Here is a 27,111-nt window from a genome sequence, read left to right on the forward strand (position 1 = left end):
TTCTATTTCATATCCGTCTCTGCCTATTAGTTGACTGACAATTTGGAATCTCTTTCCTGGTCTCCAAAACCTTCTTTCTTCTGCAGTGGAGACAAAAACGTTCTCTGTCTCTGCTCTTAGTCCCCTCAAGCCCCACTGAGGTCTCAGTTGCCTGGCTGCTGTGAGGGTGGGCTGTTTCTGCTACTCTCTGTAAATGTTCCCACTACCCTACTCAACTCATAGCTTCCTTGTTCAGGTTTTCTTCTTCTATGACTAGCTTCAGTGCCTGCCTCTGGTGCTGCTCAGGGATCTCAAGCAGCAGAAGAGTGAAATTGACCTAATTTGCCTCAGTTCATGGTTAGTCAGAGGGTTGTGAATAGGGACAGTGAAAACTGGCAAGACTATGGTGACTGCTGCAGGTTGGGGAAATGATCAGGAGCAGCAGAAGCCCTGAGCCTGTTTGCAGCCTTGGGAAGATGCCCCTAAATCAGTTTATACCAGGTTCACATTTGGCATGTTTGCTTTGCAATCTACAAACATTTAAAATAAAATTAAAGCTTACAGTCTGCAGAAGTTGAAGACACTTGCTTGGGAATACTTCCTACTCACCATAGGCATATAGATCTCTTTCCAACCCTGTTAAAAGACTTAAAGCTTGCTCGACAATGTAATCCATAAAATGTGCTTTGCTGTGCATTGTATACACAGTCAGGGCTCCCAGCAAGGTCACATACATACACACAGAATTGTTCTGGTTTCCGCGGCATGCAGAACAGCTCATTGAGCACCAAGTAGGAACCAAATCAATAGGCCACAGAATTACCTAAAGAACTGTTTCTCATTTCTGAGTCAGCTCAACTGCAGACTCATCAGGAGAGGTTCATTGTATATTGCTCGTTAGCTGTGTCTGGAGTCCTGCAATCCATAGAGGCACTATAGTAAATAGTTAGCACTTTCCACCAGAGGATATCAGTGCTTCAGAAACATAACGCTCCTCTGTGCCATCCGTCTGCAGAACTGTTGTGTAGTGGCTCACTTTACTGGAGTAAGGTACATCCTGGGTCCTGCTGCAGTCGTTTGGCTCCATGAAATGTTAACACAAGGATAGTTTTCTCTCTCGCACCCCGTTTCAGCTTGTCTGCCTCCTGTAGCATCAGGGTAAATTTGTCACTACCACAAAAGCATTCCGGATGCAATGGTAGGAGAGCTTTTCACTATATGAAGGATTTCTGCTCGATCAACACGAATCATGTTGGAGTTTCCCTGAATTTCTAGATGGTGCTGTTGCATTATCTTCCTTTCACCTTAAAGGGCTGTCCTGCAGTGTCCGGTTGCATCTCTTTGGTAAGACTTAGATGTTCATGTCAGTTGTTACCCAAAATCAGTGTGAAGGCAATTAAAGTGCTTACTGACTGGCAACTTGTTCAGCATTAATTGAATGGTTAATTTAATCCTGTTTGCTACAAGCAAACCTCACAGAAGATACTTGTCCTTTGTATAATTCCACCAAATTCAACTGAGTCACACCAGGGATGCATTTGTCCCTTTGACCCATTGTTATCGGAAGGATGCCAATGCTTATCATTCCCATAAACTGTTGTGTACAAGGAATTGTCAAAGATCTCAGGCAATCCTAGAATTCAGTTGCTTTTAGGAGTCAGTAATGAGGACAAAACTGGAGCAAAGGTACCATGGTCTTCAACTCTTGTCGACAGTAAGCAGAGGACCAAGAAAGCAAAATAAATAAAAATTGGGCAGCAGCATTTTGCAGTTTGGAACAGTTGTCCAAATGGCTGCTTGGTGCTTGTGATGGTATCCCCGTACCACTGTGCTTCGCTTTTGCCCGGGCAATCTTTAACAGAGGACACAATGAAGTTAGAGTAAAAGAGGCAAAATTCATGGACATATTTGTGTGTGTATATATATATTTTTAAAGAAGTCAAATCTCAGACATTGTACGCAAAATACTATTTATCATTCCCTTTATATAAATACAAATGACAGGAATAATACACATTGGATGATCGTTGTGAACTTTTTAAAAACATATTGTTGTGAACAAGCCATGATAACAATGAACTGCTATGAGTGCACCTTTGTGACTTTCGTAAATGAAACCAGCTAATTTTGAAATGTCTTTATAAATTACTTAGCATGGGAAAGAAGTTATGAAAGAAGAGTGTTGAAATTGTCAGGTTTTGAAATTTTTGCTGCTTTCTGACGAATAAACTTTCATTTAGGCAAGTTTTGTCCTTCGCAAGGGAAAAGAGTTTGATCTCACAATGTAAAACCTGGTCATGGTTACTCAGCTTCCTGTTCCAGCCAAACCATACATCACCTGTTCTTCTGCCATGGGAAAATCTGCACAGGGCTAGGAAAGATTGAGTTTAAATCTGGCACCATCTATGACGTTATATGTACCACCTGACAAAGGGGTGCTCTGGAAATGCAATGTTTGAACTTAAGCTCTGATGCTGCAGGATGAATTTGAAATGCTCAGTCTTCTACAGATTCAGGAAGTAGAAGATTGAATGAGTCAAAATTTAAGCTTTGATTTCCCAATTAACTGCCTGGTGTTGCTACTGGAGATCCCTAGATTGTTTTTGTTTGTTGCCTTGGTGGTAATATTGTATCCATTTTGAAGCAACTAATACAATGTTTGCTCAGGAGCCAAATTGAGGGAGGGAGGAAATTGTGTAGTTTTAGCTCCACCCACAAACCATGCTGCTGCCAGCCACTTGAGATGCCAAAACACCATTGCCTGCAGATTGTCTTCGTGATAAATCAGTTCCCTGTTATATCTTGCATGCAGTGATGTCAGCTGACCTCTCTCTTTTTTTTTTTTTTTGCTATTTGTCAAATAGTTAATGCTGTTGGCATACACACTAACACAGGGGTTTTCAAACTTCATTGCACCGTGACTCCCTTCTGATAACAAAAATTACTACATGACCCCAGGAGGGAGGACCGAAGCCTGAGCCTGCCCGAGCCCCACTGCCCCATGTGGGGGTGGGGGGAGCAAAGCCCAAGCCCCACTGCCCTGGCGCCCAAGCCCAAGGGCTTCAGCCCCAGGCAGGGGACCTCTAACCTGAGCGCCGCTCCCCCCCACCCTGGGCTAAAGCCCTCAGGCTTCAACCGCGGGCAGTTGGGCTTGGGCTTCAGCTATGGTGACCCCAGTAAAACAGGGTCATGACCACTTTGGGGTCCCGACCCACAGTTTGAGAACCACTGAACTAACATCATTAGGTTTCAGTTATTTGCCTATCTAAGGTTCTTACTATGGCAATGGGGCCATGCATCTGAACGCCTCACAATCTCTAATATATTTATCCTTGCAATGCCTCTGGGAGGCAGGGAAGGGCTGTTATCCCCATTTTACAGATGGGGAATGGAGGACTGGAGAGATGAAGTGACTTGCCCAGGGTGTCAAAGGATGTTTGTGGCAGAGCAGAAATTGAATGCAGGTCTCCCATGCCCTAGGCTAGCACTCTAACCAGTGGACAGTCCTTCCTCACAAACACTGTTGCGGTGAATGAGGGGCATCACACCTTTTACAGATACTGCTCCAGACCATCTGCAGGCAGAGGGCTTGCCTGCACTTAAAATGCTACGGCAGCATTTCAGCATAGACGACACCTATGCCAATGGGAGTAGGAGGAGTTCTCCCACTGGCACAGGTAATCCACTTCCCGAGAGGCAGTAGCTACGTCAACAGAAGAATTCTTTTGTCGTCCTTGCACTGTCTACACGGGGACTTAGGTCAGCTTAACTGTGCCATTCAGGGGTGTGTAGATTTTTCACACTTCTAATTGATGTTGTTAAACTGACTAATTTTGCTAGTGTAGACCATGTCTGAGGCAGAGATCACGATGTTGGTTAAACTCAGTTCATGATGTGACAGTTACTTTGCAACCATAAGGACTAGACTTAATACTTTTTAAATGAAAAAGTTTAGATTCTGGAGATTCTAAAATGGCTGACTCTCAAAACCAAAACAAACAACCTTGTACAACTCCCATATTTTCTTTAGCGAGGCAGTTTCAACAACGAATGACATGATTTGTGCTGATTAGCTACATCCCTTTAAAAAAAGAGACCAGCAACAATTACAAGTTTTCTATTGATGTGGAGTCACCTCTACGCCTTCATCATGGGTCACCTGTGTATTATCAGTACACTGCATTTTCAGCACTGATGTTTTCTTATGACTCAAACATAAGACTTTGAAATTCTAGAATAAGCATTAGTGAGTCAGATGAGTTTGCTAGTCAAATGCATGCTTAGGCCTCTGTGAAACAAACAAAACTGTGCTGGTTTTCTTTCTTTTTCTTTGTGAAATTAAATTGTATTTTAATAGGGTGATTTTCTTTCTTCAGTTGTGTCTAGGGGACTCTTTTTTTTCTTAACAAAACCAGGACTTTAGAGTTAAGATGTGAAATCTAGCAGTTTACCTTTGATTTATCTCTGCCTCTAGCAAATCTTAACCTTTCAGACTGCTGTTTGTTTCCATCTAGCATGGCAAGATATAATCAACCGTAAGAATCATTTAAGAGCTAAAAGTCAATATTTGCTATAAAAAATATTTTTTCTTTAAAAAGTGTCTCATTGCTGCTAATCCAAGATGTGCTGTAAACCTTTATTTATAGCATTTTCTTCTCTGGCTCTTCCAACAAATCTGGTAGTGTGTGCTGCCCTTGTACCATATTGCCCACAGAGGTTTTTGTTTATTTTTATTTTTTGGCACAGACAGAAATGTAAGCATTCTTGACTTGCAGGCAATGAACTTAAAGAGAAATTATCAATTTCCTTTTGATATTTCTTTGATCAGAAAACAGGAGACCACAAGCTGAGTCTTTTTCACAATTGCAGGACGCTTTCCCAAACCTAGAATTACATTTAGCTGAAATGTTTCAATCTAATTGAATCACATTGTTCATAAATAGCATACTTTGGTTAAAATTATGGTGTGTGGCTTTTAAAAAAATCATTGACATGTTAGTTTTGCTGGAAGCAGACGATACACTATTGAGTGGTTACATTTTTGTGGAAATGCATTATAAAGATTCTGGGCGAAAAGAAATTGTAAGGGGATAGTTCTGGCTGTTCTAATTTGTTGTAATTTCATGAATAGCATAGCACGTATCCAGTCAAGACCAGGTACGTCTTCCTGTAGTGTAAGAAACCACTTTCTAGAAGTGAATGCTGCTAACACTGCTGGGCTCCTCAAAAATAACAGCATTTAAGGGGGTGATCTAGCTAAGAGGAAAACTTTGTAATTCTGCTTCTTTGAAGATACCATTTTACAGAACTCTCAGCCTAGTTTCCCAGCATGGCAGCAGTCTCTTAGGTCTTAGTGTTGTGGGGGTGGGTTAACTTGCTTGAAGGCAGCAAGAGCAAAGTCTGGGTCCCTGACTGGCCATCCCATGCTGACTATGGATACTGCCTGCCAGTCACAGTAAGTTTCTACACCTACATGGGAGATGGGACTCAGGACCAAGAGACCCCTCTGCTGAAAGGCCCTCTACCTGCTCTGCTCTCTTTGGTCATTTGGATGGAGTCTGGCTGCCTGCCTGTAGCTAAGCAGAGCTACAGATGTGCATCCTTGAGGCAGTAGCCTTTGCTGCCATCTCATTCACACCAAAGACTTCCCGTACTTGGTGTTGGGCCAGGTCTATGCATTTGGGTCTATAGCTTTTTAAAGTTCCTAGGGTGAAATCTTGGACCCAGTGAAGTCAATGAGTGTTTGCCATTGACGTCAATGGGGGTAGAATTTCAACCCTAATCTATCTTCTTTTTTTCCTAGAACTGGTTTAAAAAAGAAAAAAAACTAGTTTTGTGAGTAATTTCAAAGCCGTTTAAGGTTCAAATGGTTCTAAGTGGACCAAGGTCTAAGTTTTTGGACATTTTTATCGAAAGCAGCAGTTCTGAAACTTTAGCAACCTGAGGTCCCCCATTTTGATTAAAAAATGTTTGGGGACCCCCAACCCTCCCCCGCTCAGCTCACGCCCTGCCCCTGCTCTGAGGCCCTGCCCCTGCCTGCTCTCCCCCACCCTCACTCGTTTTCACCAGGCTGTGGCAGGGAGTTGGGGTGCAGGAGGGGGTGTGCGCTGTGAGCTGGGGCAGGGGGTTGGGGTGCAGGAGGGGGTGTGGGCTCTGGGAAGGAGTTTGGATGCGGGGTGCAGGCTCTGGGCAGGGGGTTGGCGGGGGTGAGGGGTGTAAGCTTCGCCGGGAGGTGCTTACCTCAGGTAGCTCCTGGAAGCGACTGGCACATCTCTCTGACAGTGGCCTCTAGGTGGGGGCCAGGTGGTCTCCACTCGCTGCCCCTGCCTGCAGGCACTACCCCCGCAGCTCCCATTGGCCATAGTTCCCGGCCAATGGGGGCTGCGGAGTTGGTGCTCAGGGTGGGGACAGCACACAGAGACTCCCTGTCCCCCCACCCCAAAAAGGGCTGCAGGGACTTGCCGGCCACTTTTGGGAATGGTGCAGAACCAGGGCAGGTAGGAAGCCTGCCTTAGCCCCACTGCATCACCAGATTTTTAGGGTGCAGGGAGGCACAGGGAGGGAGGGGGAGGAGTTGATCAGCAGGGCCCGTGGACCACCTCGGAAACCTCCAGGGGTCCACGGACCCAGTCTGAGAAACACTGATCTAAAGCATTATCCATAGGGCCATGAATAATGTGTCATGGACTGTGAAATCTGGTCTTTGTGTGCTTTTATCCTATACTGTACAGATTTCACAGGGGAGACCAGCGTTTCTCAAATTGGACGTCCTGTCCAAAAGGGAGTTGCAGGGGGGTCACAAGGTTATTTTAGGGCGGTCGCGGTATTGCCACCCTTACTTCTGCTCTGCCTTCAGAGCTCAGCAGCCAGAGAGCGGCGATGTTGGCCGGGCGCCCAGCTCTGAAGGCAGCGCCGCTGCCAGCAGCAGCGCAGAAGTAAGGGTAGCAGTACCGCAACCCCCCACCAGTAACCTCGTGACCCCCCAAACTCCTTTTTGGGTCAGGAACCCTACAATTACAACACCATGACATTTCAGATTTAAATAGCTGAAATGAAATTTACTATTTTTAAAATCCTATCACCATGAAATTGACCAAAATGGACCGTGAATTTGCTATGGTCCTAATTATCAATATTTTTCATCTGCCAAAACTGAGTTTTTCATAAACATATGTTGTTGAGGTGTTTGCTTTTAAAATAATAACTCTGGTATGAAAAATGGAAGAAACACAAACCCCAAACCAATATTGACCTTTTAAAAACCACTTTTTGAAACAGATCATTTTTAATTACAAACTTTTCAAAAACTTCAGACCAGCTCTACTTTTTCCACAGGACCTGCCCTTGGCCCATGAAGACAGAAAGTTTCACAAACCCGTAATACTAATGAGTCCTACCACTGCTACTCTGAATTTTGGGTTGCAGAACCGTAAGTGCAGTTGATCTTCCCTCTGGAGCTCTGGTAACAGAGAAGCACAGTCTCCAACAGGAAGCTCCTTCACTGACCAGGTTCAAGAAGGAACTGATTGGGGATGCTCAGAGGGCAACATATATGCTTAGCAAGGGGTGGTGTATGACAGCCAGTAGAGGGCCTAGATTGTGTCCTGTTCCTGCTCCTACTGTCATTAAGGGTTAAAATATCTTAAGACTAAAGGCTGTTTCATTTATCTCATGCTAAGACCCAGCAGTGAGATGCTGTACAGATTATATCTTTAGACAGAAAACTATTGTGGGGGAGGGGGCAGTTTATGTCCCCTCCAGTCTTTGCCCTTCTCCTCCCATTTCACCTGCACTTGATATTGTCTAAGGAACATCAAAAGCTTCTCTAGGGAGCATTAGAAGCCTGCTTGCTGTGTTCATTAATGAACCAGAGTTTGTTGTTAGCCTCTGTCCATCCTTTCAAGCAGGTGTCACAGCAGCCAGTAGCAATTACAGCTGTATTCAGGGGACAGCAGCATGATTCAGCCAGTCAAAAACAATGTAAATGGAATGAAGCTTTCACAGTTTAGGGATTATATATTTTTAGCCAGCAGCATGATGTGATCCAACCAGATAGCTGTGTTTTTATAAATGGAGCATTTGATCTTTTCTTTATAGCAGGTGACAGTATAATATTCAGAGAGGTCAACAAGAGGAAAGGAAAATGATCGCTAGGTGGAAGAAGGAGAGTGGGGGAGGAGGAAGTTTGCATCAGATTAGCAGTATCATTTGGTCCTGCAAAAGTACAGGGTGTCAGATTTTCCAGGGTTCAGCTTCCCTTACTTAGCCCCAAACTAAGTTGTAAGATTTTCAAAAGGATGCTGCGCTCTTTTCAAAACGTTGGGTGCCCAATTGTGTGAAAATCTGGCCTTTAATCAGAAGCCTAAATGAGAACTGAATTCTTCTGAAAATCTGGTTTGTAGGTAATTAGATTTTTTTTCAAGACATTTTGGCTTCCTCTGCCTTTTAAAAACTGTGATGTAGTTATTACTGGAGCAGAATATGCCACCTTGTTGGTGGTTCCCTTTCGGTAATGGATGAATGGTCCCTATATTTGAAGTCTGTAAAGTGTTTTTAGATCCTCCTGGATGAAAGGAGGTAAATAGGAGATGTTTTATTGAACCTTTTGAGTATTTTGCTGTGTAAAATTGATAGTTAAATTCTACATCCTATTGGAAGTGTTATTTCAGGGTGAAAACAATGCCACATCTTAGAAGCTTATGGAGAAAAGAGGTTGCTGGGGAGAGTCCCAGAAATCTGTCGCGTACAGGCTTGCTTCCCAGAAACAGACTTCTTATCTGAATTCCACCCACTGCTTTCAGCTAGCTGGTAATCACAATGGAACTTATCTAGGCTTGCAGGTCTGAGAAGAGTCTAGTGGAGATGCTGAGAAAAATGTGAGGAAATAAATTGCAAGACAGTAAACCTATCACCTCAGGGGTCTTGTTGCCTGGAAGGGTAGTTACCTGTCTCATGTCTCCCATGCATGTCTCAAATCAGGATCCAATTATAATGCTTTGCACTTATTTAGTGCTTTTCATCCATGGATCTTCAAATACTGCTACAGATACTTAAGAACAGAGGCTTACAATGCCCATGCGAGGTGAGGTACATTTTTTTTGCAGTTACAAATGGGGAGGATGTTGCAACTTCCCAAGTTCCAAGGAAGTCTATGAAAGAGTTTTTGTTGGGAATCCAGGCATTCTTGCTCTTAGTCCTGGGCTTTATCTAAGAAAATCTGTAACCTGAAAAAGTCATAGAGCAAAGTATTATATGTAAGATTTCAGGCTGAGGACTTGAACATAAACTTACTATTTTTGTTGGCATTAGAATTCATAAAACAATTGCAGGAGGTATGTAGAAGAAATACACTGACCAACTGAGAATGTTGAGACACTATTACATCTCTGTTAGTCAATATGTCTTTTTTTTTTTCTACAGCATCAGTTATTTCTGCAAGAACAACTTTATCTGTGATCAGTTGAGAAGGATTGTGTGTCTGGAACATCAAAGCCACCACAATGAAGCACTTCCTGAGGTAACCCTTCTCCAAAACCATGTCTAATGATAACTCGTTTCATTGTAGAACAATTTTGCTGTATTTTGGCCATAATCTTCCATGTTACTAGTGGAATACAACTTATTATTGGTTGCTTTTCAGCCACTTTGCCACTACCATTTAATTAAAACTGTCAAAATGTTAGATTTTATTAAAACTTCATTTTCAGTTATACAGAATATTGGAACTGGCCTATTGAATTAGATCAGTGGTATGTCACCAGTACTTGATGTTTCAGAGGAAAGTTGAAGAAACTCACAAATGGACAACTAAAGAATGATCCGTTAATGGCAGAGAATCCCTTTGGTACTGCAGATTTCAGTATTGTTACTTGAGGTTGATCATCCATAATGATCTGGTACCTAAGCCAAACTTGCTGCCATGACTCTCTTGTTTAAATGGGTTTCCTTCACTACTTCTGTCAGCAGTGATGTACTGCTAAATTTTATAGCATAGGAGCCCTGTAGAGGGGATCTCAAGTTAGTAATTCTGTCATGTGCGATAGGGTTTGAATATGGGTGCTTTTGTCTTATGGTGACACAAGGATTTTAGATTTTGGAGGCTAAAGTTTTACCAAGAAATTTTATCTAATGGAAAATCTGCACAACAGCAATTGCGAGACTTCATGCATTGGTAATAAATACACATACGTCTCAACGTGAAACACACACAACTCCGGTTTTATTTGCCAAACTTCTTATTGGCCAAACTAGATAACAAGGGACATTCAAAGCACACGTGTTGTTAGTCAAAAAGCCCACTGGCAGCACATGTAAAATACTGTCTTTACAACATTCATGTTCTCTGCAAACTTCATATAAGGGGAAGATTCACTGGTTTGCTCCAGCTACTTGTGAGTACTCCATAAACCTGATTTGACTGGCTAATCAGACCAGGGTGACAGTGGTTTTCTACAAGCCCCCACTTATCCTGATCGACATCCCAGCAGCTGTGACACACACCCTGTTCACTGCAGCCCCTCATCCCACAGGCTCTCAACACTCCCTGTTCACCCCTTAGCCCACCGACAACTCTCCCTCCTGCTGCTCACCCACCGCCCCTGGGACATTCCTGGCCATTCACCAGCACATAGTGCTTAACCACAGCTACCCAGCAGCTTCGCTAGCTGCCATCGCCCGGCTAACACACACACAGCACAGGCCAAATTTGAGTGATGAGTGGTATTGCGGCCTTGCACATGGGATCACAGTGCCAGTCCAGTTTGGTGCAGGCAGAGGGAGGCCAGGCCAAACCTGAGCGGCACTGACATTGAGCGCCAGGTTGCACCGTCACTAGGGGTTTGGTCCAGGAGGCTGCTCCTCCATCATGATGAAGGAGCGGCTAGGCCAAACCTGAGTGACACTGCAACCTTGCGTGCCAGGTCGCAATGGCACTTGCTCAAATTTGGCCCGGCTGTTCCCTGCCCTGAAGGAAGGGTGGCCGGGTCAAATGGGAATGGCATTGGAACCCCGTTCACCAGGTGAAGTGCCAGTGGGTTGCTCTGTCCTGGATTTCAGGTGCCGGAGCTATGCTCCGGACCACTCCAGCACCACAACACCCCATCTGTCACTGACTGTATATAAGCCCCTGGGGAGTGTTGCTGCTGATTTAGATTTGTATGCACGCAGCCAGCTCTGATTTTAATGTGCTGTTAGTAAAGCTCCTGTTTTAGTCAAGCCCAAATCAGATAGACAGTGCCTTCATTTTGACCCATATAACCACTTCCCTGTTGTTTCTGATTCTTTTCCTGTTGGGTGACTAATTAGGGAGGGTTGGCATTGCCCATTGTGAGCATGGTGATGGGCACACTAGAAACTAAAATAAATTCCTATGGATGTCCAGAAGGAAACTGCCATCTCTCGACTTCATATTATGATGCTCCAAAAGGCAGTGAATGGCGAGAGAGAGTCTTGTTTACTTACTTGGGAGGCACTCAGATACTATACTGGTGAGAGCCAAATAAGTATCTGTTTGGGAAACAATTTTTCCCTTTCATGGAAAAGTCTAACATTTTGAAATTACTTTCCATTCTCATTTGGATTGAAAAGTCAAAATAGCAAAAAGTTTTTGCAAAATGGAAAATTCTGAGAAGTTTCAATTTGGAAATGTTGAAGTGGAAAAAGGGGACAGTTTTGAAGTATGTTTCAAAATGAAATCTTTCATTTTTGAATTGACATTTCAAAATGAAACGTCTCATTTTGAATCTCCCCCATCATAAAATCCAAAACACGAATCTAAATTGACATTTTTCTCTGAATTTTTTTGTCAAAATAATTTTCCAGTGTTAACATGTTTTTAAGTTGAAAAATTTCAACCAGCTTTGTTAAATAGACTTAGGGTGATAGTGAGCAGCAAACTGGATACCAGCATATAGTGGATATGATTGCAAAAATGCAATGAAGTTTGGAGGTGATCATTCCGGTTTAAATAGCACTAGTGAGATAACACCTAGAAACTGTGCACAATGCTAGACATCTATGATCGAATTAAGAGTGGCAGAACAGGAACTTTCCAAAGCTGATATCTACTGTTTGCCAAGGTAAAAGAACTGCCTCTTAGTGCAATCATTTTTCCAGGTAGGCTCTAGGGTAGTGCTTCTCAACCTATTTAGCATTGTGGTCCACATATGCAGCTCTCTATGCATTATGGGGACCACATCCACGCAATATATATATACCTGTGTGGCCCTGAGGATGTCACATGGGCTGCAGCTGTGTGCTGATTGGGCCACAGATTGAGAACCACTGCTTTAGAGTAAGGAGACTGGGTAGAAACTGAGGGTGACAGAGGTATTTTGAAGCTGCCTCTTGCTGAGGGAGTTCATTTGAAGCAAAATGGAAACTGTGGACTTCCCAGAGTGGCAGCCATTATAAAGACGACTTGGGGAGAGAGCCTGAGAACCAGAATAGGCTCTAGAAAGAGCAGATCATATGATAAAACATGTCTATGTAAGTTCAGAGCCTGTGGCATGAGCGATTCTCTCCATTAGTTACGGAGGTAGGTTTAGGGTGTGGATGTGGCTTGTGTATTAGAAGTAAAACGTTAGAGTGGTCTTGTGGAAAGGAAGGATGACCTTGTGGTTAACACACTGGACTGGGACTCAGGAGCTCTAATCCATTCTGGCTCTGCCCCAGACTTCTTTGTGTGACTGTGGACAAGTCACATAATTGCTCGATGTCTCTTCTCTGTCTGTAAAATGAGAAGTACAATTCTTGCTTTCTCCCACCTTCGTCTGTCTTGTCTACTTGGACTGTAAGGCCCTCAGGATAGGGGCCATCTCCGATTGTGCTAGGTGCTGTACATATACATAACAGGGCCTCTAGGTGCTACTCGAGTACAAGACACTAATTCTCGTCCTGATGAGGCTAAACAAGACAAATATAAGGGTCTATATAGGACAAGTTTTCAGTAAGGATGAAGATGTTGTAATTTTCATATTGGGTTCTGTGTGGTTTTTAATCTGTTCCTTTTCTGTTGATGGATTGTTTTTGGGTTATTTTTATAATCTGTTTAAAATCCTGACCCATTCCTTTGATGTGGTGATTGTTGTAAATATGGTTTGTTTTAATTAAATATCAAAATTTTCAGGGCATACTATTTAAAGTGTATTCTGTCAAAAATAGATTTTAAAAAATTGATCACTTTAAAAAAAAAAAAAAAGGCAAAGCTTAAGAGGAAAATATCCTTTAAAGGCGCTTCTTACCCACAACTCAGAAATGGCTGAACTCAAAAATTACCTTTCCTCACTGTGAAGCAGTCTGTCTTCCACATGGAGGGGGGATGGTGGGTTAGTGTTAGAAAAGTTTTCAAAAATTTGGCATTGTATGTGAATGATAGTGACTCTTGCTGACATTGAGACTAAGTTGTTATATGTAGGACTAAGGTAGAAAGATTCCTACGAAGAAATTAGTTATGATGCTGCTTAGTGACACTTCATTTAATAAACTGAAGTCTTGCAATGCTTGAGAGATTAAAAAGCACAATCAATCTTTCTCTGTATAGATTATGTTTGATTTTAAACCCTTCCTTCAGTCATTCCTTGTCCACTTGATCAACTCATCCGTTCAGGCCCTTCCCATGACCCTGCCAGTGAGAGAAAATGGACTTTATGGCGTGTTTGGAAGGGTAATCAATTTGCCTCTGGTGAGCCAAAGGAGTAGCAAATTCCAGAGCCAAGGTTTCTCATGGAGAATGCCCTGCCAGCAGTCCATCCTATTTAAAGCAAGGGGACTCCACCCTAAATGTCTCTGCTGATCACAGTTGTAGTGCTGCACCTTGGGTTTCTCAGGTAACCAAACCCCAACCCATTTAATGACCATTTGGCAATGCTGAAACTCTTGCACATTTTGCGGGGTGAGTGGTAGAAGGTACCATCTGCTTGTGAAAGCGTGAGGCTATTCCACATTCCAGCTGTGGTCCAGCCAACTAAAGACAATGTAGTATTCATTGTACATAAGGGATCTGCTTGGGTCTGCAACTTTCCACATTCTGTCTTTTAACATCCCTTTTGCTTTGGGAAGACTTCCCTGAGAATTTAAAAACTGGACAGATGCTGTTCCTGAATTGGGACTGTCCATATGCTCAGATTGATTTATGCACCTGAACCTTCACTCTCTTATTGTGCAGCACCAACAGAGGACTTATAAATATTGCAGAGAGCATTCTCATGGAGGGATTAATATAACCTCTCCAGAGCTGTCTTTGTTTTCGTTAGTTTCTCGCCTTCATTTGTTGGACAAACCCATGTGAAATGCTCATTAGATCTGGGCACTCAGATAATTTAGAAGTAAGTGTGAATTTGATAAGCCAACCAGAAGGGAGGGTTGTTTCTTGCTCTCACTTTCTGATTCTTATCACATGTGCATAGTCTGGAGTTTGTTCTGTTTGCTTCAGTTTGACTTCCTGGCTCAACACAAAAGCAGGAACATTTTGGAGAATTTCCTGAAGTTTGAAATTTTGGCAAAAACGGGAAAAGATTCTCATAGAAAACGTCTCCACTTTTCAACCAGCTCTGCTCGCAACTGGGTCTTGGTGAGGCTGCCAGGATGTCACTTCCTTTTATTGTTGTTTATTATTATTATTTGAGATACTAAAATATAATTAGTTACTTACTGTACTTAACACCTGCTGAAGTTGGTTGGAGTGCAGTTTTTCTCAGTAAATCTCAGAAATTTGTCACCCTCCCTTGGTCTACTGGTAAACAGCCTCCAAGCACTAGCAAAATTTTACAATGTGTTATATGTCTTGCCCTGATCCCATCAAGTAAAATAAAAATCACCGAGGCAGTTGAAGGTAGGGAATGCGAAGGTGCAGCTCCCAATATAGAATGCTTTTGAATAACTCTGTCCTGATGTGTTCCTTGGTTGCTATAGTGATTTTCCTCCATGTATAAGTGGATGGGCAAGTTGGAATTCAGTCTTCCTTATGTCTGAAAAACTGTCTGATATGTCGTACAGTTGTTTTAAAAAAAGGAGCTATCAGGTTTGTGTGGGGCAGACAGATAATTCTCCTTGTAACAATGGCCAACAGAGAACCTTACTGTTGATCCTTATTTACAGCTGAAAGTTACACAAATAAAACGAGGACCAGTCAAATTGAATTGTTCATAAAAGTACAGTGTAACATTTTTAAAGGGTTTTTCTTACTTGGACAAGCTGCTGGTCTGTGGATGGAATATAGAAGTCTTATTTTTCCAAGCTAAAATCGGAGTGCAGTTACCCAGTAACGGTACAGTGAGCAGCTCTCAGTGTATTGCACCAGCATCCAGCAGACAAAATGAATAAACATCATCCATTATCTGACGTGACAGAAATAACATTTTTTCCACTGATTTGTGTATGTCTGCAGGGAACAAAGTAGTGCATAGGTCTCTTGTGTATCTGCAGTATGTAAAACTAGGCATGAAGGGAAGATAGTAAGGGTGGCAAACAAACTGTGGATCTATGGGATGGATTTTTAAATTAGAACGTTTGTTTTAATTTATACCAAACTTAGTCATCAGCACTGGGCATCTAATTAAAAAAGCCAGTTTACCAAGGACTCAGGCAGTTGAATTTGTTCAATACTGATCTGTTCTTGGCTTTGAAAATACTAATCTTCCTACGGCTCTGAAAAATCATTTGAGACCAGAAGAATCGGGCTTGTTCCATTCATTAACTTAAGGTGGGATTTTCAAAAGCTCTCCTCACTGGCCTGAGTTACTCCCACTGAAATCATTGAAATGCTGAGCTTTTTTTGAAAATCCCACCTTTAAACTCCTGGGGGGTTTACTTCCTGCAGGACAGGATTTTCTCAGATGTAGTAGGGAATTTGGGAAATCTTCGAGTTAAAAGAGGATTTGATCTTTTAACATGGATAAAACAAGTACTCTTGTCTGCAATAAGAGAACTCAATCATGATTAACTTGCATTTTTCATGCCTTTCGTAGTATTTGAAAGGCTGAACAGGCAGTTAATTCACCAGTCATTGACATTCAGCCATGTTTTGGATGGGACACAGCATTTGTTTAACAGAGCATGGGCATACAGTAGAACCTGAGAGTTACAAACACCAGAATTACGAACTGACCAATCAACCACACATCTCATTTTGAACTAGAAATACACAATCGGGCAGCAGTGACGAAGACAATACAGTACTGTTAAACGTAAGCTAAAATAAAAAGGGAAAGCAGCATTTTTCTTCACAGTAAAGTTTCAAAACTGTATTAAGTCAGTGTTCAGTTGTAAACTTTTGAAAGAACAACCACAATGTTTTATTCAGAGTTATGAACATTTTAGAGTTATGAACACCTCCATTCCTGAGGTGTTCGTAAATCTGAAGTTTTACTGTATTGCACAATGGTTTAGGACCAGAGGGAAAGAGCAAGGAAACTTTGGATAGATTATTAATCAAGTTGAGATGTGGCTTCAGTATTAATTTTGGTTGAGTCTTTTCTCAGATTTTCAGTCTGTGTTTGACAATGGACGACAAACATGGGTCCCCATGTCTTGCTATGATGGAGAAGATCAGCAGAGTTAAACTACCCTTTATATAGAAGTCTGACTGACCTGATCAGAAAACACCACATCAAGCAGGCTTTTCTATGACGATTATCAAACTCCGAGGACACTATCCACTCCATTAGGATAATGATGTTTAACACAAGTTGAAAGGACCATGGGGCTAACTGAGAGCAAATATCTGACACCCTTTGCAAGCTTAGCTGAAAATGCTCATGTGGATAGCTTCAGAATGAAGAACATCATCTGAGTTATCACCACACTCATGCTGAACAGAAAAGCTTCCTGAGAGCTTTCCTATTCAGCTACTCTTCAGGACCAGCTCGACTTAGTTTGTTAGATCATAATAGTCTAAGGAGTTAGCTAAATGGGTAATACATGCAAGTTAAAGCATGTTAAACCCTCATTTGGAAGTTCTAATTCAGAAGTTGTGTCCTTAGTTTGCTGTAACCTAATCTGAGGAGGAATACGTTACAGTGTACTAAGGCCGCTTTACTTCTGAATGAGAGCATCCACATGCGGGTTTAATGCACATTAACTTTGCATCTTTAGTTAATTCGTCTTAACATCACTGAATGTCATTGGTAGATGATACGCCTTACAGACCTGATTGGTTATTGCTTCCCATACTTTTAAATCTGACATCAGATTGTAGGAATTCTATAGCTTCTAGCACCCTCCTTTCTCCTCTCCACTTCCTCACTCATGGAAGAGACTCCATGGTTAGCATTATCACTGCTGTGCTCCTTCACAGTAGCTTTTTGGTTTCATTGCGCTGCTGGTGCTGCAAGGAAAATCGAGAACAACAGCGTAAGGCTATATGCCCAATTCCTTTCTTTGTTGAAGTAGCTCATGGCAGAAAATGAACATTGAGAAGACCCAGAGAAGAAGAATAGAGTGACATGCAGAAAGGAAAGCTTGAGGGAGTTGAAGACTTGATGAAGTGGAAGAGCAAGAAAAAGAAAGAGGTGAGATAGGGATGTGATACCCATGGTCAGTCTAGTGACTCAAAGAAACCCCAGAGAGAAAACTCCCACAGAAATTCCCTTGTCATCTGAAATAGTATGGGAAAGATTATAGTTAAAAATTATAATTAAATCCCTGTAACATTTCAAACCACTGAGTGGTATTCTGCAGCTATTAGACATTGCTGTGTGAGCCTGTTCCTAGGTACACAGTATATCTTAAGGGGTGGGAAAGCATAGCAACATAGGGCTGGAAGAGACCTCAGGAGGTCATCTAGTCCAGCCCCCTGTGCTGAGGCAGGACCAAGTATACCTAGACCATCCCTGAAAGGTGTTTGTCTAACCTATTTTTAAAAGCCACAGGTGATGGAGATTTCACAACCTCCCTAGGTAACCTGTTCCAGTGCTTAACTATCCTCATAGTTAGGAAGTTTTTCCTAATAGCTAACCTAAATCTCCCTTGCAGCAGATTAAGCCAGTTTATTTCTTGTCCTGTGCTCAATGGATATGGAGAGCAGTAGATTACCATCCTCTTTATAACAACCTTTTACATATTTGAAGACTGAACATGTTCAATTCTTTCCTCATAGGTCTTGTTTTCTAAACCTTTTATCATTTTTTGTTGCTCTCTGGACTCTTTCCAGTTTGTCCACATCTTTCTGAAGGTGTGGCACCCACTGGACACAGCACTCCAGTGAGACCTCACAACTGCCTTATGAATGAATGACTTCTCTTATAAAATCCGTATGTTTTTTACCTCTTTGAATTTCTGTCTTTGCTGAGAGCAAGAGCTTGCCCATGTGGGTATTGCTGTGTCACAGGAAGCTGTGTGCTAGCAATGACACCCTATTCCACTTCCTTGCCATTCAGGTAGAATCAGTGCGAGGCACCGGCAGGTTCTTAGAATTCTAATACGTAACAATTCATGTGCAGGTTACAGTTTATCAAACTGGTTTTTGAGACAGAATGGGAGGCTTGATACTGGTGCTTCCCTTTGAACACTTGCTGATCTTGAAGAATTCTAACCCTTCAAGCTATAAAGTATTTGCGGGAGGCATGTTGGAGCTGCTGTGCCAGGAGGAAGGCGTGTGTGTGGCAGGAAAACAATGGACCAGGACAACATTCATGGGTAAAGGGGGAGGTGGTGTGGGAGGCAGCAGCAGGGGGTAAAGAGAGGAAGAGAGAGTTCTGAGTAGTTAACTCTGCCTAGGGTGACCAAACCGCAAATGTGAAAAATTCGGACAGGGGGTGGGGGGTAATAGGAGCCTATATAAGAAAAAGACCCAAAAATCAGGACTGTCCCTATAAAATCGGGACATCTGGTCACCCTAGCTCTGCCCCCAAACCCCCTTTTGGAGCCCGAAATAGAGATGAAATGTTTTCTTAAGGTCCGAGTAACCTTTTCTAAGCCATGTTATCCCAGTTACGTCGAGCTTCATTAATATATTACTCTGCATGTAACAAATCACTTTGAATACTCAAAATTTTTGGGCTAAGTGATGGAGTTCCTGTGTGTGTGCACACGCAGGTACATACGCTCGCACGAGAAATTTATGCAAGGTAATGTGCGCGTCTGTATACACGTCTGTATACACGTGCGTACTAGTATTAATGCATCATTAAGGTTCAGGCATCAAGCACTCACAATTAAGACATTTACAGTTACTAGTTTACGTTTGTAACATGGCCACATGCATATTAGACAGTATTTTCTTTTTGCGTTTTTCCTGATTAAATGGTACTGCTAACTTATGTGCGAGGCTCTTCATTTTATGTTTGTAGTTTGTTTAAAGTTTCCTAGGAATTTATCAAAAAATTTTAAAAGGTGAAAATCAGGGCAAAAAATTAACTGAATAGTTTTCTGGGTAAATAGGGTAAATATTGAGACAGGAGGACAGAAAAAAGCAATAAATAGAGATGGCATCTTGGTACTGAGTGGCACAGGTTGTCAAGCCGCCATCTCTCCATCCAGACTCAATCACCAATCTATGCATATGACACGCACGCATGTATGTGTGTCTTGCAGTACATTGCCTTAGTTTAACAGACTGCCTCGCATTTACACTTAGACTAATTTATTATTAACATAAAATCTTCTACCTAATGTAACATATTGGATTTTCATAATATAATCAGTATTTTCATAGACTTCAGTGGTCCAAAATAAGAATGAAAATTGGTAAAAAAGCAAATAGCTTTTGTAAAACTAGGAATTTTGGGTTAAAAAAGACAGAAGGCTTTCCTTCTCTGTTAAGTATGCATAACGTAGACTGTACATATGTGTGTGATAATGTGCGTGTGTGCAGTGTTGTGGAGCTCATGCTGTGGGAGAACAAACCCTACTTTTTAGAAATGTCCTAAGTTTTGCATACTTGGTTTTCTGAACCTTAATGTTGAATTAATGCTCACTTGCGTGGAGAAGTTTGATTATCATTTTGGAACCACTTTGAGCAAGTGTAAATGGCTACACAAGCCAGTGGCGAATCAGGCTCTACATTTTCTGTGCAAAGAAAACATGTGCCAGACCTAGAGCAAGCTTGGGGGAGGGGAGGAAGGGGAATCTATTTCCACAAGAATTTGGAAGGTATTGGCATATGTTGCCAGAGGCAGTCGTGTGTGTCATCCAACCTAATTCAGTGATCATACTGTAATGCCGCACTAGATATTTATTTAAATTCTCAATCTCTTTGTTTCACTTGGTGGGTGTCTAGGAGTTTGTCAGTTCACTTTAAAATAAAAACCTAGCCCATTTCATCAGCAGTGTGCTTTCATTACAGGATTTCTGCAAGCAAGAATTCGTTTTTGTTAAAAAAAAAAAATAATTGAAAACAAATTTCAGTAACTGTTCATACCATTCTCGTTGTAAAGAAGACTTCCACTATCACAAGGTTAAGATGGACGAGTAGTATAACATTACAGGTATCTACAAAACAAAGATTTTTTTTTTTTTTACTCTAGGTGCCTAGTTATAATTAATGCAGTCTGCTTTATTAAAAACAGCCACTGTCAAACGTTTTATGGTAAGTCACATTTGCAGTGTCTTTCATTTCTTTAGCACTGTAGTCTATTTTTAATAGCTGTACTTTTGGTTAATAATAAAAATAACCTAGCATTTATCTAGCTGTTTTCATCTGTAGATCTCAAAATGCTGTACAAAGGAGGTCAGTATCATTATCCCCATTTATAGGCGGGGATAGCCATGCTTAGTACAAGCCATACACAAAATTATAATGGTGAACATAAACGAGGGAAAAACAGCTGTGAAGGCCAAACTCCTTATACCACTATAAGCATGTTTCATCATTGAACCTAAAGGCAGTGCCAGAATAACACGTCACAACTAGCAAGTTTTTGAGACTTTATCCATTTCCAGGAACACTTGTTCTCCATAAAACCAGATTTTTACCAGTAATGAAAGATGGATTGTCATGTTTAAGCTCCAAGGGAATGAGTTAACTACAACCATAGAGTTTTTTATAAAGGAGCTATGCTGTTTGTAAGAGTAATTCTCTGCCTTGGAAATAAACATTTTGATTGAGCAGCTTGCTTGGAGATAAATGGATCTTTCTTCTATATGCAAAGAAGAGATGACCACTGTGGGCTACGGACATTGCTGCAACAGAAGTACATTGGAATCGTAAAATGCACTGCACACCAAATAGTATGTGATATTCATTTACAGCACATATCAGTGATCAAAAAGCAAATTTTTTGTCTTACTCCATTTGGGTCCCAGCCAGCAGTGCTCTCAGATAGAACTCTCGTTTACTTCATTGGAGTTCTGCCTTAGTAGGGATGCAGATGAGCACTTTAACGTTCCATCAACTTCATCAGGTATCTGTTGCTGAGTTGTGCTTGTTTTGTTGTTTGAAGATAGTGACCTAATCTAGGATAGCAACAACCACAATGACTCATGGGGAATATGTGACTGCTGGAGTACTGAAATGTCCAGCTTTAGAGTCTATTTTTGCAGGAGCAGAATTGAAGATTATGGATGAACACATTGGCTGCCTTCGTATGACACATTTTATTCTCTCCTTTCGCCTGATTTATACTTCAGACTGCTGCAAAGACCTTAGCAATATCTGTGCATCTGCTTAGTGGTGGGATTTTTTTTTTCCTGACTGCTGTTTTGTTTGCTCTCTTAATACTAAGAAGTTGGTTGCCTGGCATATATTGGAGTAAATCCTCACTTTGCTTTTAATGTGCAAGAACATTTAAGTGCTAGCAATTGGGGTATTCTCCATATCTGTGTATATTTGATTCCAGAGGGGACACATCATTTAGGCTATGTTTACATTACAGTTTATGTCTGCATAATTTGTCTCTCAGGGGTGTGAATTAACCACCCCCCTGAGGGACATAAATTACACCACCATAAGGGTTGGTGTGGACAGCACTATGTCGGCAGGAGAGGCTCTCCTGCTGACATAGAGCATGTTCGCCATACGCGGCACAGCTGCATCGGTGTATGTGTAGACAAGCCCTTAAAAGTCATCAGGCTTTCTGACTGAATCCAAAATACAGACTTCCTGTGGGATAAATACTAAGGGCGCGTCTACACTAGGACACTTAGGCAAGTTAAGACAAATTAACTAATGGTGTAAAGTCAAAGCACATTAGTTCAGGTGCATTTAACCCTCATGTGGATGCTCTCATTCAGATGTAAAGTGGCTTTCCTTAGTTTTAGCTTAATCCTCCTTCAAAGAGGATTAAACTAAAGGAAACTAAGCACCCACACAGGGGTTTAATGCACCTTTTATCTTCACATCTTTAGTTATTGTGGCTTAATTTTCCTTAGGGTATGTCTACATTTAAAATGCTACAGTGGCACAGCTATAGCCCTTCAGTGTAGACACTACATATGCTAACATCGGCATAGGTAAACCACCTCCCCCAGAGGAAACTAGGACTAGGTTCACTTAACTAGGTCACTCTGAGGTGCAGAATTTTTCACACCCCTGAGTGACCTAGTTATGCTGATCTAATTTTCTGGTGTAGAGCAGGCCTTAGTGTCTCTGTGTAAATGTGCTTGTAGGGACTGATCTTGACCTGTTTTGAATTGATACTGCTCTATTAATGCTGAGCCAGTTTACACTGGTTGAGTATCTTACACAGTGGTCAGGTCTATACTACAAAGTTTTGTTGGCTTAGCTGTGTTGGTCTGGAGTGTGTTTAAAAAAAAAAAACAAAACAACACCCTAGCTGGTATAGCTATGTCTGCAAACCCCCAGTGTAGATGCAGGTATGCTGAGAGAATAGTTCTTCTGTTGGAATAGCTGTTGTCATGTGGGGACATGGTGTTACTGTGTCAACAGAAAACTCCTTCTGGCAGCGTGAGTCACATCTACATTAGGAAAAAGAAAAGGAGTACTACATTAGGGACTCTGCTTGTATAGCTATACTGCCAAAGCATTTGAAGTGTAAACAAGGCTTTCGTATTTCAGTATAACTAATTTCAAGAACTTGACACATAAGCTTAAATTTGGGGTCTGTTGCCAAATATGTAAATTCTGTATAATCTGTTTTCCAAATATTCTTGGCACTTACATAGCATTCATCACATTACTTCCTTTTATATAAAATTATAGTAGAATGAGAGACGTGGAACTTAACGGGTTGCTCTTCTTGAGCCCTTTTAACATAATACCATTGAAAACTAGTGAGTCATTCTCCCAATTATCAGAACTATTTTTGTAATTAGACTGTTGCTTCTGAAATTAGGGTCTGATCCTTTGGAGTGCTGAGTGCTTCCTGCACTTCCCTCCACTCCTAGTGAAGCGAATGGGAGTTAAGAGTTATTTGACAGTCTGCAGGATCTGGTCCTTCAGATCCACAGCAGTAAAAGGACTACATGGATGATTTGCTCAGAGAATGCATTTCTTGGGTCTGAAGGTTTTTCTGCAGATAATAGACACAGTTCTGTGGAAAAAAAATTTAAATGCAGGCATGCTATTGTGGCTTTACTTATCTAATCCCCTCCTAACTAAACACAGCAAATAATAATAATAATTGTGGAACACTTGCTGCCATCACATAGTTCACTCTGTGTGTTATATCCCTTTCCCCACCTTTGTCTGTCTTGCCTATTTAGACTGTAAGCTCTTCGGGGACAGGGACCATTTATTAGCCTGTGTTTGTACATCCTTCATTGGTCCTTAAGCAGTACCGTAATAAATGCAATAAAACATATTGTTAGAATTTTTATTTTAGTAACAAAATATTGACATGAATGTAAAATAGAATCCTCTTCAGAACTGCAGCGTACCTAGACTTCTGTGACCTTGTGATTATTATAAACACTGCTGTGTGGCTGCTCCCCATCTTCAAAGGGCTGAACAAACATTGGCCCTTCTTCAGGAATCATCCTTGTTCAGGACAGCCACTCAAATGCATGATTAAAGGAACATTCAGTGCTTTCCCTAATTAGGGCCATTCATTCTCATGCCCTGGGAATTAGATATCGTCGTATTAATCAGTATTAATAATCCTTTAACCTCTCAGTCAAGATGAGAGGTTGAGTGACTGGCTCAAGGGGATAGAGTTTGTATCAAAGTGGGATATGGAATTAAGGAGTTGTGGCTCACTAGACTTTACAGTACTATAATCATTCTGAGCTCTGTACACCCCTTATTATATGGGCATAATTCCTGTTGACATTAAGAAGACTTATGCACACAAACTCCTATATTAAGGCGGGGGAAAATTTCATAGAACTAAAATTCTTTTGGGAATTCTTTTCTGAGCTGATTCGTGGTTTGGCTTTTTCTAACTGGGTAAAACTGAAGGGCCTGATTCTGCAAAAGTTACTTGTATAAGTAATCTATTGCAGAATAAGACTCCATTTGTTCCTTGTATAAAAGTTTTGTCCTTCAGATACACAGTTAGGCATCTTAAAATCCTGCCTGTTTCGTTTAGACAAATTCAGTTCCAAATTCTCACTTTAACATTTCCTTTGACAGAATGTTTGTCCAGGTCTGCCTGTTCTTCTACTGTAAATGTTTGTGGCGCTGTCTGAAATTTGTGGTGAGGAAATTAACAGGACGATGTGAATTACAAAGGATCTGTTACAATATCAAACCTGGGGCCAGCAGAACTATGAAGATAGGTAAGTGTAAAATACCTGGTATTCCTCATGTTTCTGTTCTTGTCTATAAGTGTGGCCATTACACACGCACAGTGTATGATGTTTGGCTTAAAAATGAACTGAAATAATTATGTTTTTAAATAATTGTTTCCTTAACAGAGACATCACTGAGGGGTTCAAAAAATAAGGTGAGTGAACTTCTCTCTCCCTCTTTCTCTCGTATACTTTTCCACTCAGCATTTCACAGCATGCCTCTTTCCAATTTGTAAAATAGATGACAACATGTTTGTCACGGGGTGCAGCCCTCGTCCCCAGACTGGCGCTGCTGCCTCCTAGTCGTGCTGCAGATTAGCTCAAGGCCAGTGCCCATGTCCGTGGTCTGTACACCGGCACTCTCTTTGCTGCTCCGCTCTCGGCTCCCAGAACTGCAGCATCCTCTTTGCGACTCAGCCCTCAGGCTATGCCATAGTCTGTGTTTCCACCTTCCGAGGGAGGGGAAGGGAGAGGATAACTGTCCAACAGTCCAGCCATTTTTCTCAGTGGCGAGGAGGGATCCGGGCCTGCCCACTACTCTGCACCCCAGCCGAGGGACTCTGTAAATAGCAGCCTCCTGCTGCTCCTCTGTAACCTGTGTCAATGCTGCTATGTTTCCCTGGGCCCCTTTCCCCATGGCCCCAGCACCTTCTTCACCTTACCTCAGGGCACTCAGCTGCTCAGTCCCAGAAGACAGCCAGAAGCTCCCTCTCACTCTCCCAGTCCCTGCTAGTAGCTGCTCTGTCCAGGGTGCGTAGTTCTCTCAGCCCTCCAGGGACACAGTCCTTTCTCCCTGGGCTCCCAGCAGCAACTGACCTTGCAGCTCCCCTTTATCCCAGCCTGCCAGGCCTAGATTGGGTGCTCTTTGCAACTACTCTCCGAATGGCTGTGCTTCACACAGCCTCTCTGGGATGCTCGGGGGACTCACCTCCGTTGCTCCTTCTGGGGCAGGGCATGATTAACCCCTTCTATGCTTTTGTGGGGTAGGCACCCCATCACAGTGTTCACTTGTCAAAATTAGCACACTAGTTTTCCCACCTCACAAAACCTATATAAAGACTGACACACTGTAGCATAAATAGCAACCTCTCCTCAGGAGAAGTCTGTGGCTAGAGTAGCAGGTGGCTTTGCAAGATAAGATTGAGTTCAACAAAACTATATTGGGAAACTGTTTGTGTTTTATAAAATGCTTAGTGCATTGTAGGCAGTAATGGAGACAAATAAGAAAAGGGATGATCTTGTGGTTAAGGCACTGGACTAAGACTTAGGAGTCCTTGGTTCAGTTCCTGATTTTCCCAAAGACTTCTTGGGTGACCAGGGGCAATTCATTGAATCACCCTTTGCCTCAGTTTCTGTATATGTAAAATTGGGGATATTACTTCTGTACCTTATGGTGACTGGGGGACATGTAGAAGTACCTGGGCAGTGTGGTGTTTGTCCCTCACTTTTATGAATGTTCATACAAATATTTAAAACAGCCTCTGTCTTTTCTCCTCAAACTGTAAAACTAGAATTCTGTTATTCTAAATACATTGCATGAGTTAAAGAGAAGAGCATGAGAACATAAAAACTATATTTTCAAACTATACGCTTTTGTCTGGGAAGGGAAATCCAGTGTCATTGGAAAGCATGCTATTTATATCTGCATTACAAAAAAATTGCACAAAATAAACTAAATGGCATCTACTCTATACATGTTTCAGTGTAGCTAATGGAAAGTATGAACCTGCGTTGTGAGAAGTTTTGAAAATTTGACCTATGAGGAAAGCGTGAAAGAATTAGGCATGTTCAGTCTAGAGAAGAGAAGACTAAGGGGGATGTAATAACAGTTTTCAGATATGTGAAAGGTTGTTATAAAGAGGACCAGTGATAAATTTTTCTCCAAATCCACTGCCGGTAGGACAGGAAATAATGGTCTTAGTTTTCTGCAAGGAAGACTTAGGTTAGGTGTTAGGAAAAGCTTTCTAACTATAAGGGTAGTTTTAAGCACAGAAACAGATTATCTAGGGAGATTGTGGGATCCCCATCCTTGGAGGATTTTAAGAACAGGCTGGATGCTGTCAGGGATGCTCTAGGTATTCTTAATCCTGCCTCAGTATGCAGGGCTGGACTAGCTGACCTCTTGAGGTTCCTTCTAGACCTCGTTTCTGTGAATCTGTTCTACACACTGAATACCTGCATATGTGCAAGTGACAAGTGAGGTTGCCAGAGCAGATTTTCAAAAGATTTAATCCATTTTGAACTTCTCTGAGTTCTTGCTAGGTTTTGATAATTTGATGGTTCAGAGGGTCTTTCTTATTAATTCACTCTAGCGATTGTGCATCTCTAATCTTGCTAGTGGGATCACTTGAAATACATGGGGGAAAAAACATTTTTCTTGCTTTATTGCTATATGTCTGGAGTGTGTCCATTTACCTTACACAAAACTCGTATACCATATGCTCTGGTATTTTAATACCGTATGGAGGCCAGAAATGCAAATATATTTTCGGAGTTCGTGGTCTCAGT

At 41.8% G+C, this 27,111-nt stretch overlaps 1 protein-coding gene and 1 long non-coding RNA gene across 10 annotated transcripts in view; one reads left to right on the forward strand and one right to left on the reverse strand.

Moving 5' to 3' along the window:
• The window catches only part of ELMOD1 (ELMO domain containing 1), a 64,437-nt gene that overhangs the window by 9,972 nt on the left and 27,354 nt on the right, over window positions 1-27,111 (forward strand). For 6 of the 9 annotated variants that reach the window (XM_073338764.1, XM_073338837.1, XM_073338776.1 and 3 more), the window contains 3 exons: window positions 9,400-9,496; window positions 24,446-24,591; window positions 24,730-24,758. In XM_073338764.1, the coding sequence (XP_073194865.1) occupies window positions 9,480-9,496; window positions 24,446-24,591; window positions 24,730-24,758 (192 nt within the window). In that variant the 5' untranslated portion in view covers window positions 9,400-9,479. Of the gene's footprint in view, window positions 1-7,314; window positions 7,409-9,399; window positions 9,497-20,260; window positions 20,403-24,445; window positions 24,592-24,729; window positions 24,759-27,111 lie in introns of all 9 variants that reach the window. The other 3 variants (XM_073338772.1, XM_073338796.1, XM_073338828.1) reach the window with 2 other exon arrangements.
• LOC140909475 (uncharacterized) lies at window positions 1,679-21,993 on the reverse strand. The gene is made up of 3 exons (XR_012158227.1): window positions 21,204-21,993; window positions 20,336-20,406; window positions 1,679-1,831 (listed from the first exon to the last, which is right to left on the reverse strand). It is a non-coding gene; the product is annotated as an uncharacterized lncRNA (long non-coding RNA).

This window comes from Lepidochelys kempii, chromosome 1 (assembly GCF_965140265.1).
Source record: "Lepidochelys kempii isolate rLepKem1 chromosome 1, rLepKem1.hap2, whole genome shotgun sequence".
Taxonomy (NCBI): domain Eukaryota; kingdom Metazoa; phylum Chordata; order Testudines; family Cheloniidae; genus Lepidochelys; species Lepidochelys kempii.